Source organism: Medicago truncatula, chromosome 2 (genome assembly GCF_003473485.1).
Source record: "Medicago truncatula cultivar Jemalong A17 chromosome 2, MtrunA17r5.0-ANR, whole genome shotgun sequence".
Classification (NCBI taxonomy): Eukaryota; Viridiplantae; Streptophyta; class Magnoliopsida; order Fabales; family Fabaceae; genus Medicago; species Medicago truncatula.
In genome coordinates this window covers 17572394-17590044 of record NC_053043.1, presented here as the reverse complement: position 1 = coordinate 17590044, position 17651 = coordinate 17572394, and the positions used below count along the sequence as shown (strand labels likewise).

At 30.8% G+C, this 17651-nt stretch overlaps 2 protein-coding genes across 2 annotated transcripts; both read left to right on the top strand.

The window, feature by feature from the left end:
* Window positions 1-464: 464 nt before the first annotated feature.
* On the top strand, window positions 465-2097 carry LOC11440649 (glycylpeptide N-tetradecanoyltransferase 1). The gene is made up of 2 exons (XM_003595190.4): window positions 465-624; window positions 711-2097. The coding sequence occupies exon 2, from the start codon at window positions 739-741 to the stop codon at window positions 2005-2007; it is 1269 nt and encodes a 422-aa protein (XP_003595238.1). The 5' UTR covers window positions 465-624; window positions 711-738; the 3' UTR covers window positions 2008-2097.
* A 2854-nt stretch (window positions 2098-4951) lies between these two features.
* Window positions 4952-9093, top strand: LOC11437724 (peroxidase N). The gene is made up of 4 exons (XM_003595189.4): window positions 4952-5190; window positions 6809-6994; window positions 7124-7289; window positions 8492-9093. Exons 1-4 carry the CDS (start codon window positions 4969-4971, stop codon window positions 8914-8916), a joined length of 999 nt encoding a protein of 332 aa, XP_003595237.1. The 5' UTR covers window positions 4952-4968; the 3' UTR covers window positions 8917-9093.
* The last annotated feature ends 8558 nt before the right edge of the window (window positions 9094-17651 follow it).

Here is a 17651-nt window from a genome sequence, read left to right as displayed (position 1 = left end):
TAATCAATCGCTTTATAATATTTAACGACAACTATTACAAAGTTGTTCATCAACGGAGTAAAGCTGCAACTGACTTAGTTTGGGGTTATATGAAGAGCAGGTTAAGTATATAGGTGTGTATACTAGATAATAACGAAACCCTTACTTTAACACCTACAATCTAGGTTGGGCTGAACATCATTTTAACATATTTATAATCAATCGCTTTATAATATTTAACAACAACTATTACAATATTTTTATCATTAACATCATCTTTATTATTATGTTCTTATTTCTAAATTCAAATAACATTGTAAATGCGTTTTGACGCTAATTCGTGTTTCATCGGTCAGGTGTGCTTAGCACAATTTTTTATTACTTTATTTACGTAAACAATTTTATTTTTTTGTTTTTTTGACAAGATACCTAAACTTTTTGATAAGCTCAAAAATAGGTTAATCTACTTCTTAAAAAAAAGTAATTAATTTTCAAAAAAAAAGTAATTAAATCTTTTTGGCACACTCGTTCTCTTGTGTAACCTTCCCACAACCCCATCGAGATACTTACCCTATTCTACAAGTGAATGATTTAATCATAAATTTCACTCTTCTCACTATTTTCATCATCATCGTTAATATCAAGGTTTTTCCTCTTCTCTCTTTTTCAATTTCAATTTCAATTTCAATTCAATTCAATTTTAATTTATTTATTTCTTTTCAATATTTCAGCATTGCAATTTTCATAGCATAATCAACAATGGAAGAAGAAAACAATGCCGAATCAAAACCAGATCTAACAGAAGAAACCTCGTTGGAAACAATTGTTCGGAGTTTCCAAGATTCAATGTCAGTAACCAAACAACACAAATTCTGGGAAACACAACCTGTTGGTCAATACAAAGATGTTGGTGACACAACCCTACCAGAAGGACCAATTGAACCACCAAAACCCTTATCAGAAGTCAAACAAGAACCTTATAATCTTCCAAATTTATATGAATGGACAACATGTGATATGGGTTGTCAAGAAACATGTGATGAGGTTTATCTTTTGTTGAAGAATAATTATGTTGAGGATGATGAGAATATGTTTAGGTTTAATTATTCTAAGGAGTTTTTAACATGGGCTTTGTGTGTTCCTGGGTATTTTAAGACTTGGCATATTGGTGTTCGTGCGAAAGGGTCGAAGAAATTGGTTGCTTTTATTACTGGGATACCGGCGAGGATTAGGGTTAATGATAAGGTTGTTAGAATGGCTGAGATTAACTTTTTGTGTGTGCATAAGAAACTTAGGTCGAAGAGGCTTGCCCCGGTTATGATTAAGGAGGTTACTAGGAGGGTTCATTTGGAGGATATTTGGCAAGCGGCTTATACGGCTGGGGTTGTGCTACCGACTCCGGTTGCTACTTGTCAGTATTGGCATAGGTCGTTGAATCCGAAGAAGCTTATTGATGTTGGGTTTTCGAGGCTTGGTGCAAGGATGACTATGAGTAGGACTATTAAGCTTTATAAGTTGCCTGATTCGACAGTTACGGAAGGGTTTAGGAAAATGGAGCTGAGGGATGTTCCTGCAGTTACGAGGTTGCTTAGGGGTTATTTAGGACAGTTTGTTGTTGCGCCTGATTTCGATGAAGATGATGTTGAGCATTGGTTGCTTCCACATGAGGATGTTGTGGATAGTTACTTGGTTGAGAGTCCTGAAAACCATGAGATTACTGATTTTTGTAGCTTTTATACATTGCCTAGTTCAATTCTTGGAAATCAGAGTTACTCAAGTTTGAAAATTGCTTATTCTTATTATAACGTGGTTACTAAAACTCCACTGGCTCAGTTGATGAACGATGCTCTGATCGTGGCGAAGCAGAAGGATTTCGATGTTTTCAATGCGTTGGATGTAATGCATAATGAGGGTTTTCTTAAAGAGCTCAAGTTTGGACCTGGAGATGGACAGCTTCACTACTACTTGTACAATTATAGGGTTCGTAATGCCTTGAAACCATCTGAACTTGGCCTTGTGCTCTTGTAGTCTCTGATATGTTTTCAGTTTTGGTTTTGTTATGCAATTTGGAAAAACGATTCATTGGTTTTGTTTTATTAGTTTGTTGTTTCAACTAAACACCATTTATTGTTCCTTTAGAATATTGGCGATTCAACATATTATTGCAGGGTATGTGAGATACCTTATCTTTTTGGTGACTTTCTTATGCTAGAATGCTCACATTGCAACACTATGAAGTTGTTTGTTATACTCTGCTGCTTAAGTTTCCTTTTTGCTCTATTTTTTTCTCGTATTTCCATATGCATCATTCTTTTTCTATGTTGGAAGAACTTGCTTACAATTCTTACAAATGATTTCTGTTAAGTTTATGTTCAGCAGCATAAGTTTTGTTGCTCATGAATGTTGGTGTCTTTCTGTTTGCTTACATAATTACATTTGATCCAATTTAAGGTTTTGGAGGTGTTGATGCATTAAAAAGAATTTTATTGGTTAATTTACTGTTTTCACATTGGATTTATCAGCATCTACTTTTGAGTTTTAGAAGACTTCATCATTAGGAAAGGAATAAGTTAGCTCTCTATGCAAGGGATAGCTTTTTATGAAGGTTACCAACCGGCCAGGGTTTATTTTGGTGGGGGGAGGACCAGTTTGAACTTTTAAAGGTTTGAAACAAAATCTTCGTAAAAATCATCCTTCCAACTCATAGGTTAAAAGGAACTCTGGTCCGGCCCAACCTTTAGGCAAGTAAATCAAGGGCTTTTGGGCTACTAATATAATAATATTTTAGCTTAATAGAGATGTGTAGTATTGGGTAGCTTAAGTTGAAGGTCGTTGATTCTAATTATAAGGTGCTGTGTTTGAATCTTAGAGGTTTCACAAGTCAGCACCAGGTCTTGTGGTACCTGGTTAACTTAAGCAATGTTGTATAATAACTTTGCTTTGTGACCAAAACATTGGAATGAGTAATGTTCAATAGTAATAATAATAGGCAAGTCTCTTAAAAATGTTATTTGGAGTATTCTATATAGAGTACATATTGTTAGTGAGTGTAACAATATGTACGAATGGGTTATGAAGCATGGGTGAAATTGGCTGGAAGAGTAGTTAATTAATTTGAAAGTGCTTAGAGGAGGTAAAAATTGTAAATCCATTGAACGAGCATAAAGCGTAGAACAGGGTAAAATACTGTAACCAAATCAGATGAGGTATCGATATCTATTGTTGGAGGTTGTGTGATTAGTGACTTGCTGCTATAGGACTGGAGAGCTTAAGCTCTTCATGATGCAGGAACATAGTTCTATGGTGATGTAGCAATAGTATTTTTGAAGGCTTAATCAGTCTCATGCGAATGTGAGAGGATTTTGTATTGAAACAATTTTGCAGATGCTACTTAGAATTGGTTATAGAAAAGTATGGTAGAGTCAATTCTAAGGTATAGGAAACATAAATAGACGATTTAAATAGGCAAATTACAAGCACTAAAATGCTCTGTTGTCAACCGTGCCGCTAAAGTGGGCGATCACGAAATAGAATGTAGTAATTGAAACAGTACACTGGATGCAAGTTTTATGCAGCAATCCTAAGTGGCTCTGTTGTTGTAACAGTCTATATTTCTGCTTTATGGCTCATCTTGTGCCATAGTTAATAGAAAATGAACATATTTTTTCTGAGTAAAATTTGTATAATCCATATTAACAAAATAAGCACAGGAACTTAATTACAGGTTTGAATTAACAAATAAACTTTTGAGCCTACTCAAATAAGGCATAGTGTCTGTGATAATGGAAATTTTGAGTGGGTGCATCACATCTTTGACATACTACGCACTATGCCACATTTGTACAGATATATTTATTTTTGACATGCTAAACACTATGCCCCATTTGCATCTAAACGTGTCACAATAAGATAGTGTAATTTATTTTCCAACTAATTATCATTTACAGTGGGGTTGACATTAGGATTCATCAGCCTCCTATCTTGCAAATATCAAATGTTTTATAACCCAAACCACACATTATATCGGGAGGCCACGAGTTGAGTCATGATTCAACTGCTTGAAATAAGATCAAACCGCGATCAAATAACCGAATCATAGAGAATTCTAATCTATTGTTTAACTGATTGAATCGTCCGACTCGGCTTTTAAAACATGGCTAATATCACAAAATGATCAAGGACATGTTTTTAAACAAGAGTGTTGTTCCATTTGATATATCTTAGGATCTTATCAATAAAAAATCGATTATGCCAATAAGCTAGCACAGCTGGTAACTATTACCCTTCTATATATTGACATTTATCCCACCCCACCAAGCAGTTGCGGGCGGCACAATTGTGTTTTGGAAGTCAGAATGCATATACCAACAACAAAACAATTTTAAATTCTCAATGCATGCACAACTTCACATTGCTCCAATGATTTAGCTTGAGATTTGTAGTGCTTATCTTCATAATCTTTTTAACTCAAGAGTGGTTTATATTTTGTCTTCATTCACAAACTCAAATAGGATATTTACATTTGTTTTATACTTTAATAAGTAGGGTGACACCACTCTCAAATGAATATGTGATCATATTAAATATACTTAGTCATGTTAGTTTTTTAACTATTTAACTTTCTTTAATATGTTATAGTAATAAAAAAAAAGTCTTGTAAAAAGAGAGCACTAATGTATATTTTGATGACATGAAAATGAGTTGATAATCCACCAAGATACTATCACATTATCAACTTATAAATGCTTTCCACAAAACAAAAACAAAAAAACTTAAATGCTACCTTATCATATACTAGATACGTGATAAAATTCAACCCCAAATTGTAAGTGGGGAAAAAAGTAATAAAATTTAAAAATGCTTAATGAGGTAAAACAAAGGATTATACGTTCAATAAAAAATTTCTCTATGTTTCATTTGGTGGCTATAAATACATCAATTGTTAGGTATTTGCCAAATACATCTAACTTAGTAACAAACAAAGCAAAAATGAATAAATCATGTAGAGCTATTGCATGTTTTTGGCTTATGAGTTTCTTAAATTTGAGTGTGGCTGAACCTATGAGCCCTAAACTGACCCCATATTTTTACAGGACAACGTGCCCTGATGTTTTTACAATAGTTAGAAGAGAGGTTCTTAATGCAATAAATGAAGAGATTCGAATGGCTGCTTCTTTGCTTCGTCTTCACTTTCATGATTGCTTTGTAAATGTAAGTAAGTTAGAGATACTAGTAGATTATTTTTATTTCTCATATAACAATATATACTTACCTACTTCAATAAAAGGCAAAATTACACTTTTAATCCCTTAACTTAATTTCAAGTAACAGTTTGGTCCTTTACCTTTTTTTCATTTCAATTTGGTCTTTTTTATCCATTTTTATATACATTTTCAAGCTTCAAATCTAATATTCTTATGCAAACATAGACGAGGATCATAGATTTGAAGATTGAAAGACCATAAGAAAATAAAATCATGAATTTTAAACTTAAAAATTCATATGAAAATGGACAAAAAGGACCAAATTAAAATGAAAAAAAAGATAAAGGACTAAACTGTTACCTGAAATTAAGTTAAGGGACTAAAAATGTAATTTTTCCTCAATAAAACTATGCAATAATATTAAAACTAATTTTTTTATACATATCCAAATCTTATATAGCCGTAGGGTGATGTTATTACGATTAAAATTGTAAAAGTTGATAAATTAGAGAAATAGCAAAAAAAAAAAATAATGGACAAAATATCAACCAATTTTCTCAAATTTTGCACCACAAATTTTAAGAGACTATGTTTGGTTTGAGGCCAATTTATTGTGTATAGGTGAGATAAGTCTTGCATCATTCATAAATCGGTTGATTCAATGGTGATATTTATTGATCTAAGGGTTAAATATGTTTTTGATTCCTATAAATAAATCAATTTTTCGTTTTACTCCTTCTAAAATTTTCCTTCAACTTTTAGTCCCTAAATTTTTTTCCATTTTCACTTTTGGTCCATTTTTTTAAAGTAAACTCATATGTAAAATTCATATTTTTGAATAAAATTTTGCAAATTTCATAATATTATAACAATCTCTCCAAAAAAAATTAGAATTTTTTAACAGAACATGAATTTAATATGAATTTTTATGGTTAAAAATTCATATTTAATTTATGTTTTGTTAAAAAAATATAATTTTTTTACAATATTCTACACATTTCTGCATAATATCATTAAAAAATAGTAAAATTAACTTAAAAATAGGGACCAAAAGTAGTGATTGAAAATTTTATAGGGACTAAAAGTCGAAGGAAAGTTTTAAAGGGACTAAAACGAAAAGTTGATATATTTAAAGGGACAAAAAACATATTTAACCCTTGATCTAATGGTGAAAAACACACTTGTGTATGATACAATACTATTTTATTCATGCACATTAGACAAAATCTTGAGGAACTAAATTGATTGATATTTTTCTGTTTAGATACTAAGTTTCTATTCCTAATTTGAGGACTAGATTTAGCAACCTTTCATTTTTAAGGACCACGATGTCAATTTATACTCTTTTTTTGGTGGTAGTCGGGGTTCGAACTCCAGACCTTGTATATATTATGAATTGTTCATACCAACTGACTTAAACTCATGAGAACCGTCAATTTATACTCTATTATTATAATATCATTTTTTAAATTATTTATGCAAATATCTAATTAGATGCCTATGTAGGACGTTTTTATTGGAACGTACTCTTTTTTTTTATAAGCATTGGAATATAGTATTAAATTTCTATGCAGTACTCTCTCTCTTTGATCTTTTTGTTTATCCAACATTTTTTTGGCTCTCAGGGTTGTGATGCTTCAATTCTGCTTGATGGAGACGAAGATATTGAGAAATTTGCTACTCCAAACATAAATTCAGCTAGAGGATTTGAAGTCATAGATAGAATCAAAAGTTCAGTGGAGAGTTCATGTAGTGGAGTTGTGTCTTGTGCTGATATATTAGCCATAGTTGCTAGAGATTCTGTTCACCTAGTATGTTCAACTTCAATTATTAAATATTCATAACTAATCATGCAAATATTAAAACAAATCTCTCTTTTAATTACAAAATTATTTTCTTAATTTGTGTTTAGCTTAATTAATTGTGATCATATTTTGTAGAGTGGGGGTCCATTTTGGTACGTTCAGCTAGGACGCAGAGATGGATTGGTCTCAAACAAAACACTTGCAAATAATGCAATTCCTTCTCCATTTGACTCACTAGATACTATCATTTCCAAGTTTGATAACGTTGGTCTTAGTGTTAAAGATGTTGTTACTTTATCAGGTATAATCCTATAGTTAAATAAATTATTTGAAATCTTATTTGTCAAAAAAGTTATATATATGGTCTTTTATTAAAGAAATTCAGATTAATTTAGAAATTTTTTGAAGAGTATTTTTTGAACATGATATGTTAATGAATTTAAGATAAGGGTGAATGAGTCACATTAGTTAAAGGATGGGTAAAAACTTTAATAAAGGAGAACTATTAACGTAACAATTAATATATTAATGGATAAAATAATTAATAGTTTTTATCTTTGTAAGTGGGGTGAAAGAGAACAAAACCCTAAACTCCAATCAAACTCTTACAAATCCATAGCTCACCACCAAGCTCCCACTTGAAAGATATTCTTGGGCGAGTTTATTTGGCACAACGGTTAAGTTGTTGTCACGTGACTAAAATATCAGGTTCAAATTTTGGAGATAACCTATTATATAAAAAATTTGGTAAGGTTGCGTACATTACAAATTTTTTATTTATATGAGACCTCTTTTCGGACTCTATTTATGTGGTGCTTTAGTGCACCAGACTGTCTTTTTTATATTTGGACTTATTTTATGATATAAACACTTGTATGCGTGTTTAGAAGTGCTTATAAAAATAACTTAAGTTACTACATGTCTATAATTAATTGTTCTTATTTTCATAAACTTTCCCATATAGCTTATAGAAACAAAGAATATGATATAGTTAGTTGTAAGATATTTATATAGTACTTGTATCTTGTTTTCATCAAGTTTTTGAAATAATTTATAGCCCGTCTGGATTGACTTATTTTTGAACTTGTGAAAAATAATTTATGTAAATAAATAAATTTTTATGTTAGTTTATAAGTTTTCACTAACGAAAATGATATATTCATAAGTTGTTTTTTCATAAACTACCTTTATTTTTTTTGAAAGGTTTTCGTAAACTACCTTGACAAGCCTATAAATAATACATAAAAATTTATTCAATTGTATAAGTTGTTTTATATAAACTCAAAAATAGGAAAATCCAAACGAACCTACAATCTTATGCTAAGTTTTTTTGTCATTTTCTCTTCAATTGTTGCGTAAGTTCTTGATTAACTATGTAGCTAAAAAATTCCGATTCAATGTATTTTTTCCCATATATTAGAAAAAAAAGAATTATCTTGCTTACTTTTCCTCTAAATTGAAATCTATTACCAATTTCTATTCATCCATTCTAATATTCTTTAGGTGCCCACACTATTGGACGAGCTAGGTGCACATTTTTTAGCAACAGATTATTCAACTTCTCTGGAACACAAGAACCAGACAATTCTTTAGAATATGAAATGCTAACTGAATTGCAAAACTTGTGTCCACAAGATGGAGATGGTAACACAACTACTGTTCTTGACCCCTACTCATTTGATCAATTTGATAACAATTACTTCAAGAATTTACTTAATGGAAAGGGTCTCCTTAGCTCTGACCAAATTCTCTTTTCAAGTGATGAAGAAACCACTTCAACCACTAAACAATTGGTCCAATATTATAGTGAGAATGAAAGAATTTTTTTTATGGAATTTGCATATGCTATGATTAAGATGGGGAATATAAATCCACTTATTGGTTCTGAGGGAGAGATTAGAAAGAGCTGTAGAGTGATTAATTCTTAATTATGATTCTATGTAATTAAAATGAAAGGTTGTAGGTGTGCCCATGTATATTTCATGGCCAAAATGTCACACTGTTGGTCACTACTCCTTGCTTTGGGGTATTTGAAATGAATAAAATCTAAATAAAAGTCTTATTTAATTCCATTTTTCATGAGATTCTTGCCAAAGATCTCACTACTACTCCTTGTTTTGGTGTATTTTATATGAATAAAGTTTAAATGAAACTCTTGTCTAATTCTATTTTTTTATGAGATTCTTGCCAAAGATTATAATCAGTTGTTTTTGGATTTCTAAATTCCTTTTTAAAAAAGAATATCTACCGAAGTTGTTACTAGGTTGAGTTACGATCAGGTCGTTTTTTCTTAAGACGTTTCGTGACACTTTTCAAAGTTGTGCAAAAAAGACTATCAACCACGCCACCTCGAGGATAAAACAAGCACATCTACAACAGTGCGGTTAACTAACGCATTGTAGAAAATCATTCGAGATTTACACCCTCAAATATGATACTAAGACCACTCTTTAATACGGAAACCACTTTAATCTATATTGTTACCACTTTGTTATGGTGCTGAGACCACTAAAATATGGTGTTACCACCATTCTAACTTTAAGTTCTCTAAACTATCAATATGGTATTACGAACACTCAAATATGATGATACTACCTTTTCGACTTTTTAATTTCTCCTCAAATAGAAAAATATTGAAAGAATATTTATATACTGTTAAGATCATTCTTAATTCCGACGAGACATTATTGTTTCAAAAGGGACTTGAACCAACTTGAACCAACCAAAACCATGTTTCACAAAACAAACGAAAGTCATATCGAAAAAGGATAGATCGAATTAGACGAACGAGGAGAAGAATAGCAAACAACAGCTAAAAGGGAGAAAATAATAATGAACCTAAAATTGGAGAAACACCATGCCTAGAAATGCTACAATGAATCCTGATGCGAGATACACCACATCAAACCATGGTTACATCACCCCACCACGAAACCATTGTTACATTAGTAACAAGCAGTTTGGATATTGAATGGAGAAGGTGGTAATGGACAATGGTGAAGTGTGATGGAGTAAATCAACTTTTAATTTGATTTAAATAGAATAATTTTTTATTAAATTTGTATGTTAGTTCCCGGTGCTTGACACGTATATCATAGAATCCGAACATCACATACAATACTTATATATACACCCAATAAAAATCTAACATTCGTTGTCATGCGTGGCTGCCCATTTCAAAGACTTATTATTAACAAACAACTAATTTATAAAAAAAAAAAACCAATATTTTATTATTTATCATTATTATTTCTAATGGCTTTGACTACAAAAAGACGTTACAAGATAAATTTGATTGAATCAAATGATTCACTAGTTAATCCTCTTTAATTAGGTAACTACAAGTGAAAAGGGAAATGATGGGGTGGCATTTAAAGGAAGATTTAAAATATTCTGAAATTCAATATGATTTGGTTTGAAAATAGTAACGATGAGTCTGAAAATTCGGTTATTTATTAGTTTAATAAAACTAAATAAACATACTCAGGCCACACACAAAATAAGTTAAGGAACTTATTCCCATACATCGTTAGAAGAAACTTAGGGCTTTATTATATTAAAAAAATAGAGGATGTTACATTTTACCTATCATTGGATAATTCATATTGATATAAAGGTTGAAACTCGCATGCTTGTAAGATATAGGTTGAGTTCTTATTAACTACATCAATTTTCGTTGGCGTATTTTATTATATTTTTGAAAAATAAATAATGTTTTCAACTCTAAATGAAATAATTAAACACATATAAGAACAATATTTATATTATTGAGATGAAGTAATACAAAAAATACTAATCACCTTTTGGTTAAAAAAAAGTACTACTCTAATTCATTTTATTTGTAGACATGACAAGTCAATTTTTCAATGTTGTTTATATTCTTCTTCTTCTTCTTCTTTCACTGGTGCAGGTGGTTTTGCGCGGCAGCCGTTTATTGGATTGCAACCTCTTCCATATGGGTTAGAAGGAGTACGGGCCCTGGAAGCGGTTTATTTGGTGCGAGTGTCGGATAGCCGATAGTTCTGGCCTTGGCAACTTGAGTGAAAGTTGAGAAAATCAAGAGAGCATTAAGAAATACACTCAATACTAACTTTGAGATTGCCATAATTTTTTTCGTTAGTGATAACTTAAGCAATGATAATTCTTGCACAAAATTGAGGGTGTTGGGACTACAATATATATAGACTTCAGAGTCCATTGATCCAAAAGATATCATCTCATCTCATGCAGACAAAGAATAACCGTTTTTATTTTATTTTTAATAATATATAATAAACTTAATTATAGTCAAAAGAAAAAATTGAAAGTGTTTATGATCAAAGGTAAGACAATATCTAACGTCTAACAGAATCCAAACGGCATATCAATGAGCTTACTATCATTAATTGCTTAAAGTGTTTATTTTAAAATATGCAACGTAGAGCTTATTGAACACGGTAGAAACATTCTTATAGTGAATTAAATTAAACATCAATGTAATTAAATTTATTTGGTAAGGGATAATGCACAATATGTGCAGGGGCCGGAGTTCGAACGCCGGACACCCCACTTATTCATCTTTAATGTGACTTTCTCTAACCACTAGGCTACTTGACAAAAAAAATAAAAAATTAAACATCAATGCAATTAAATTCATTTGATTCTTTGTCAATTTAAAATGTTAATATAGACCATCATCTCTATCCTTCAAAAAATAAAATCATCTTTAAATAGGCAAAACACATAACCATAATATATTTCTTAAAAAAAAACATAACCATACAATATAAATTTGTCCATTTACACTTGCAAAGCCAAAAAGGCAACTATTTCATAACCCACCGTTATTATGTTTTGGTTCCAAAAATAAAAAATTTTACTCATTTATATTATGAAATTATTTATTATTTTTTCAATTTTTTTATTGCTCCTAAAATTTGCTCCTATTAGAATTCAAATAACATGTTTTAATTGTGGATTAACAAAAAATAAAAATGTATTATGTTTTATACCATATTGTTTTCGATTTTTTATTTTTTATTTTTAATAAAAAAACAAAACTACGATATATTTTATTTTATATACATTTTCATAAAAAATTATGAAAAACAGTTTTAAAATAAACATTCTAAAATGGATAAATAATATAATAAGTGATTGTGTCATTTTGATTTATTTTTTTATTTATGCCTCCTTGCTTTTCAAATGTAAAAAATACATATAAAACAAACACAATTACTTAGGATGTGTTTGTTTAAGTTATATTTGTAGAGTCCTGTGAATAAAATCATAAAAATGCATATGCCTATTTACAAGTTAGCAAGACCCTTAGCATGTGAAAGAGTCTGATAGTGTTGAGGAAGCATCAGAAGCTACTGAAGTTCCATAGATTGTAAAATCTGGACTTCAAGGTTCATGGTTAGCCAAATTCTTTGAGAAGACAGAGCCTGTTGTGCTAAAAAGTCAAGAACATGAGGTTATTATCTTTCAAGACAAGTTACAAGTTGATATGGAAGATCCGAAGCTGACTACTGAAGCAGTGAAAGCTCAATTATCTGAAGTCATGCTTGAACAAAATAGGCATAATGAGATTCAAGTTGAGCTCATCAGAAAGCTAGAAGCTTTAGAGAAGAAGATGCAAGAGCAACAGTCATGTCTACCAAAATAATAAATATACAAATATAAACAACCAAAGTCCTAATATATTTTGTATCAATTCATTTCAATAATACAACACATGGAGTATTTTTTTACAACATTGTGAATCATCGAATGTGTTTACATTTTTTTTTTTTTTTTCATTTTTAGTTGAAAATATTATTCAAATTTTTAAAATATACTTTTAAAAGATATAAGAATATTCAGTTGAAAATATTCATTTAGACATATTTGATTGTTTATTTAAGGCTAAAATATGGTTTTAATCCCTGCAAATATGTCTCGTTTTGGTTTTAGTCCTTGGTAAAAAAAAAATTGTTTTTGGTCCCTGCAAAATTTTTTGTTTTTTAAAATAGTCCCTGACTCCACTTTTGTGATGATTTGCATACGTGGCACATTATAACTGAACCAATTTTGTAGTTTTTGATCCCTGCAAAATATTTTGTTTTTAAAAAAGGTCCCTGCAAAATTTTTTGTTTTTGAAAATAGTCCCTCCAGGGACTATTTTCAAAAACAAAAAATTTTGCTAGGGACTATTTTCAAAAACAAAAAATTTTGCAGGGACCAAAAACAATTTTTTTTTTACCAGGGACTAAAACCAAAACGAGGCATATTTGCGGGGACTAAAACCATATTTTAGCCTTTATTTAAATGACAAAAATTTTCTTGTATGGTAAGGGCATGCAGTTTGTATTAGTTCATAAAAAAAATCATTTAATTATAAGATAAAATTGCATGCAGTTTGGTTCGGTCAGGACGACTATTTTTTTTATTTGAACCAATTTAATGAAGTTTAATTTGGAACAAGTTTTGGATAGCCAAATTACATTTGTAAAAAATTCTATTAATATTATAGAGATTGAAGGGAAAACACCAACATATAACCAGATTGCAACATAAGTTAAAAATGTTCATTTGATGGATTATTAAGAGTGTCATGTATTTAGTGATCAAATGATTATCCCTTGTCGCACAGAACCGTTGATTGTTGAACCTAGATGGTACAAATGATATCATTATACATGATGAGGGTAAGTTCCTTGTTGATGGACTTCAAATTTTGATTGGAAATGAGAGCGAATGAGAGGAAGAACACAAAGGTGCGTTTGATTTGTTAAAAAATGAAAGATATGACAGAACAATTTTAGTTGTCCAGTGTTTGATTTGTAAAACTGTTTCAAGTACAGGACAAACTGGAGGCAAGGGACAGGACAAAAACTCATATTTTTGTCCCTCACCAAACCACAGCACAACTTTTTGTCCCACGTACAAGTTGTCTAAAATACCAAAAATAGTATTTTGTCCCTCAAAAATCGTATAAAACAAAAAATTACTCAATGCCATAAAAAATATGTCATGTGCTGTTCTGCCTTGTGTTGTACTGTTCTATCTTATACTGTTCTATCCAGTACTTGCTGTTTTGCAAACCAAACACATCCAAGAGCTTTTGAGAGAAAAACAATGTGAAGTGAATGAAAAGAATAAGACATAAGAGAGCTTTCCTCTTTTAGAGGTTTAAGGAAGAAAGAAAAAGAAAAAAAAAAGTAAATAGTCAATTTCCCCCTTGAAATTGTAGGTTTCGTCAATTACCCTCTGAAATTAACAAAACTTCAATTACCCCCCTAAAATTGCATAACGTTAATCAATTTACCCCCTCCGTCAAATTTTTCTGTTAACTGTTTACGGTTATGATCAAATATCCTCCTGAAATTTTGCACTTATGTGCAAAATGCCCCCTAAACTTAAAAATTTATATTTTTTTATGCTTGACTCAAAAGATATTAAAGGCAAACAAATTAACAGTTATTGATCATATTAATATGTATGGAATGTATGTTTATGCAGCTATTGGTCATATAAATCTTTATGGAAGATATGTTACTCTCATGTGTTTTAAATATATACATATATAGAAGACTTTTTTACACAAGTTGGTAATTATGTTAGAGTATGCAGTCATAAAGTACACAAGTCGTTGATAATTGTGTGCCCATAAGTTAATATGATTAACCGAACCATGCCCACCCCTACTCATTAGATTTTATTTGTGTTTTTTTTTTTGTTTGCTTGCGTGTTTATTTCTTCGCTTGAAGTGTGTTTTTATTATTTATGTACCTTTGTGCATTTTTTTTAGTATGTACCTATTACATATTTGTTTTTGGCTCCCTATTCAATTTATATATGTCAGTGGTATGCCAATTGATATCCTAGCATCTCATTTTAGTTTAGGAATAAATCATCAATTCGTCCTTGAATTTGTAAGGATCAACTAAATTTGTCCTCCAATTTATCGAAATAGCACATTAGCACCTTTTCATGAAATGTATAAAATAATATATTTTCTAAACTGAAAATGAAAAAATATACAACAATGAAAACCGAAAATCAATTCAATCCAAACCGAATTTTTTTGGATTAGATTGAATTGAATTTGATTTTAAAACCAAACCAATTGGATGAACAAATAACAAAATCGAAAAGATCGGATGAGATGTTTTTTTTTCTTCCCAAAATCGAACCAATCCAATCCACAAACACCCCTAAGTGACTCAATGGTTAAATCAACAATCTTGTGACCCCTTGACCTCAAGCCGTTAGGTTGATGTTGTGTATAACAATTTTTTTAATGAAAAAATTTAAAATAATACCCTAATCTAAGGTACAGAAGACCTTATTACCCAAATAATATCTTAAAAAAATAATAATTACATTTACCTCGTTTCAATCATAAAAGAGTTTTTTTTTTTTTTTTTTTACGTTAAAGAAAAATTCATTAATGAAAGTCTGGCAATAAATTAAATGCAAAGACTGCAGAAATATAAGGCGGAGTTTTTTCGATCCATATGCAATCTACATTCTTAAGAGCGTATTTAGTTAAATAATGAGCAGCTTGGTTGGCTGCACGTCTAACATGCAAAAAATTTAAACTACGAAAACTACCATTAAAACTAAAACAATCTCAGCTTGGTTGGCTTCACGCCTAACATGCAATAAACATAGTTGGGAAATCGTTGATGAGTATTCAACGCCAAAATCACACTAGAAGCATCTGATTATGCTATAAGATTCATAAAACACGTATCTTTCGCAAAATTCAATCCCTTATGCATAGCTAAAGCTTTTGCAACCTCTAAATCTGGTAATAAAAAGACTTGTCAGGAACTTGCAGCAACGACAACACCTTCATCATCTCTCACCACAACATCAATATCCCACTTATCCCCCTCTATCGAACATGCTCCATCAACATTAAGCTTATAGAAACCACTAAAAGGAGGTGTCAAATGAACATCAGATATTAACAAAATTTGACCTCCACTTAGTGTCTCCACCAACACCGTACTAACACTCTTGAAATTCACAATAGATCTTTGTACCTTTTGAACAGTGTCATCCACATCAACATCAGTTCCCTCAAAACATTTATTATTTCTAGTACAATTGTCTTCCTTTGAATGGGGTAATTCAAACTTGTTAAACGACAGAAATTCAACATTCGATAAGCATCTTGAATAATGGCATTGAAGTGTCAAGGAATGCATCTCATTCTTTTGACACTTGAATACCATCATTCAAGATGCTGATCGAATGTTGAAGTCCTGCTATTTAGCAAGTTTGAATTCGCTCCATTCAAGGGTAAGACAATTGTTGCAGTTGGAAGGTACAATCTGGATTGTAATGTAATACAATGTAATGTGATAACATATATAGTTGAATATGCATAATACATTTTGTTTTGAATGGAACAATAATCATCTTATTTATTCACTTTTCGAATTTATTTATTCATTACGCAATTTTAATTAGTTGAATTTACGTTAGATTTAATTAGTTTTTATTCGAATATGCAATTATTCGAAACGCGACTTTAATCGAAATTATTCCAAATGCGATTTTAATTGAAATTATTCAAAACGCGAATTTATTCAAAGTACCAATATGTCAAGCAAAATGTACCATAAAAAAAAAACATAAAAAAAAAGATAAAAAAACAAATAGATATTACAACCCATTACATTCAATCATCTTCCTCATCACACAAGTCAATTGGGTTGTCCTCGACAGTCTATGGGACACCTGTTTTTGGCTGAGGACCAAAATAGCATGTCCTCCCGCTCCTCCTCAACCTCGAATGATTATACACCAGCACCTTCAAGTCCTTCTTTTTGACGGATCCATCACATGTGATTTTGTGCCATGTCATCGGTGATTTTTCTTTCTTCTTGTCGTCGCCCTCCTTCTTCTTGTTCAACTCAACGTTCCCTTGATTCTGATACATATCTACATAAATAAATCGACGATCAAAACCTGCATCATGTCGTAACAATTCTACAATAATTCATCAAAACCTAAACTAATCCTAAAAATTATACCGTAACTAATCGTAACAATTCTATCACAAATTCATAACAACAAAATTTCATAACAAACCTAAACTAATCACAACGATTATACAACAATTCATCTAATCCTAAAAATTCTACCATAATTTCATAACAATTCTACAATTATAACAATCTAAACAATTCTAACCTAAACCTAACAATTCAAACAACCTAAACTATCAAAACATCATAAAATCAATAAACCTCTATAATCACAATTTAACCAAAAAAAAACTAACAAATCAATCACAAAATTGCAATGCAATAGGATTCACAAAACTTACTTGATTTTGTGCTTGAAATTAGCTTGGAATGACTTATGCTCTGTGAAATTCGCACCTATGGAAGCAAAAAACGTAACAATAACAATGAAGTTTTGGAACCTCCCATGCTGTTCTGTTCATACATCACGAACACAATGACAATTAACTACCGCTGAGGTAAAAGCGTCATTTACTTGTGACAATAAGAAATATTCATTGTAAAAAAAGCAATTTTCATGTATTTTTAGCACGAGACCAAGCCCAATAAAATATAAGGCGGTTTGACCTATCTAGTAGTGGGGGTACGGAACCAAAGGGCAAATCTGTAAAAGCATATACACAGTCCAATAACAAAACACAAAACTAGGGTATGTTTTT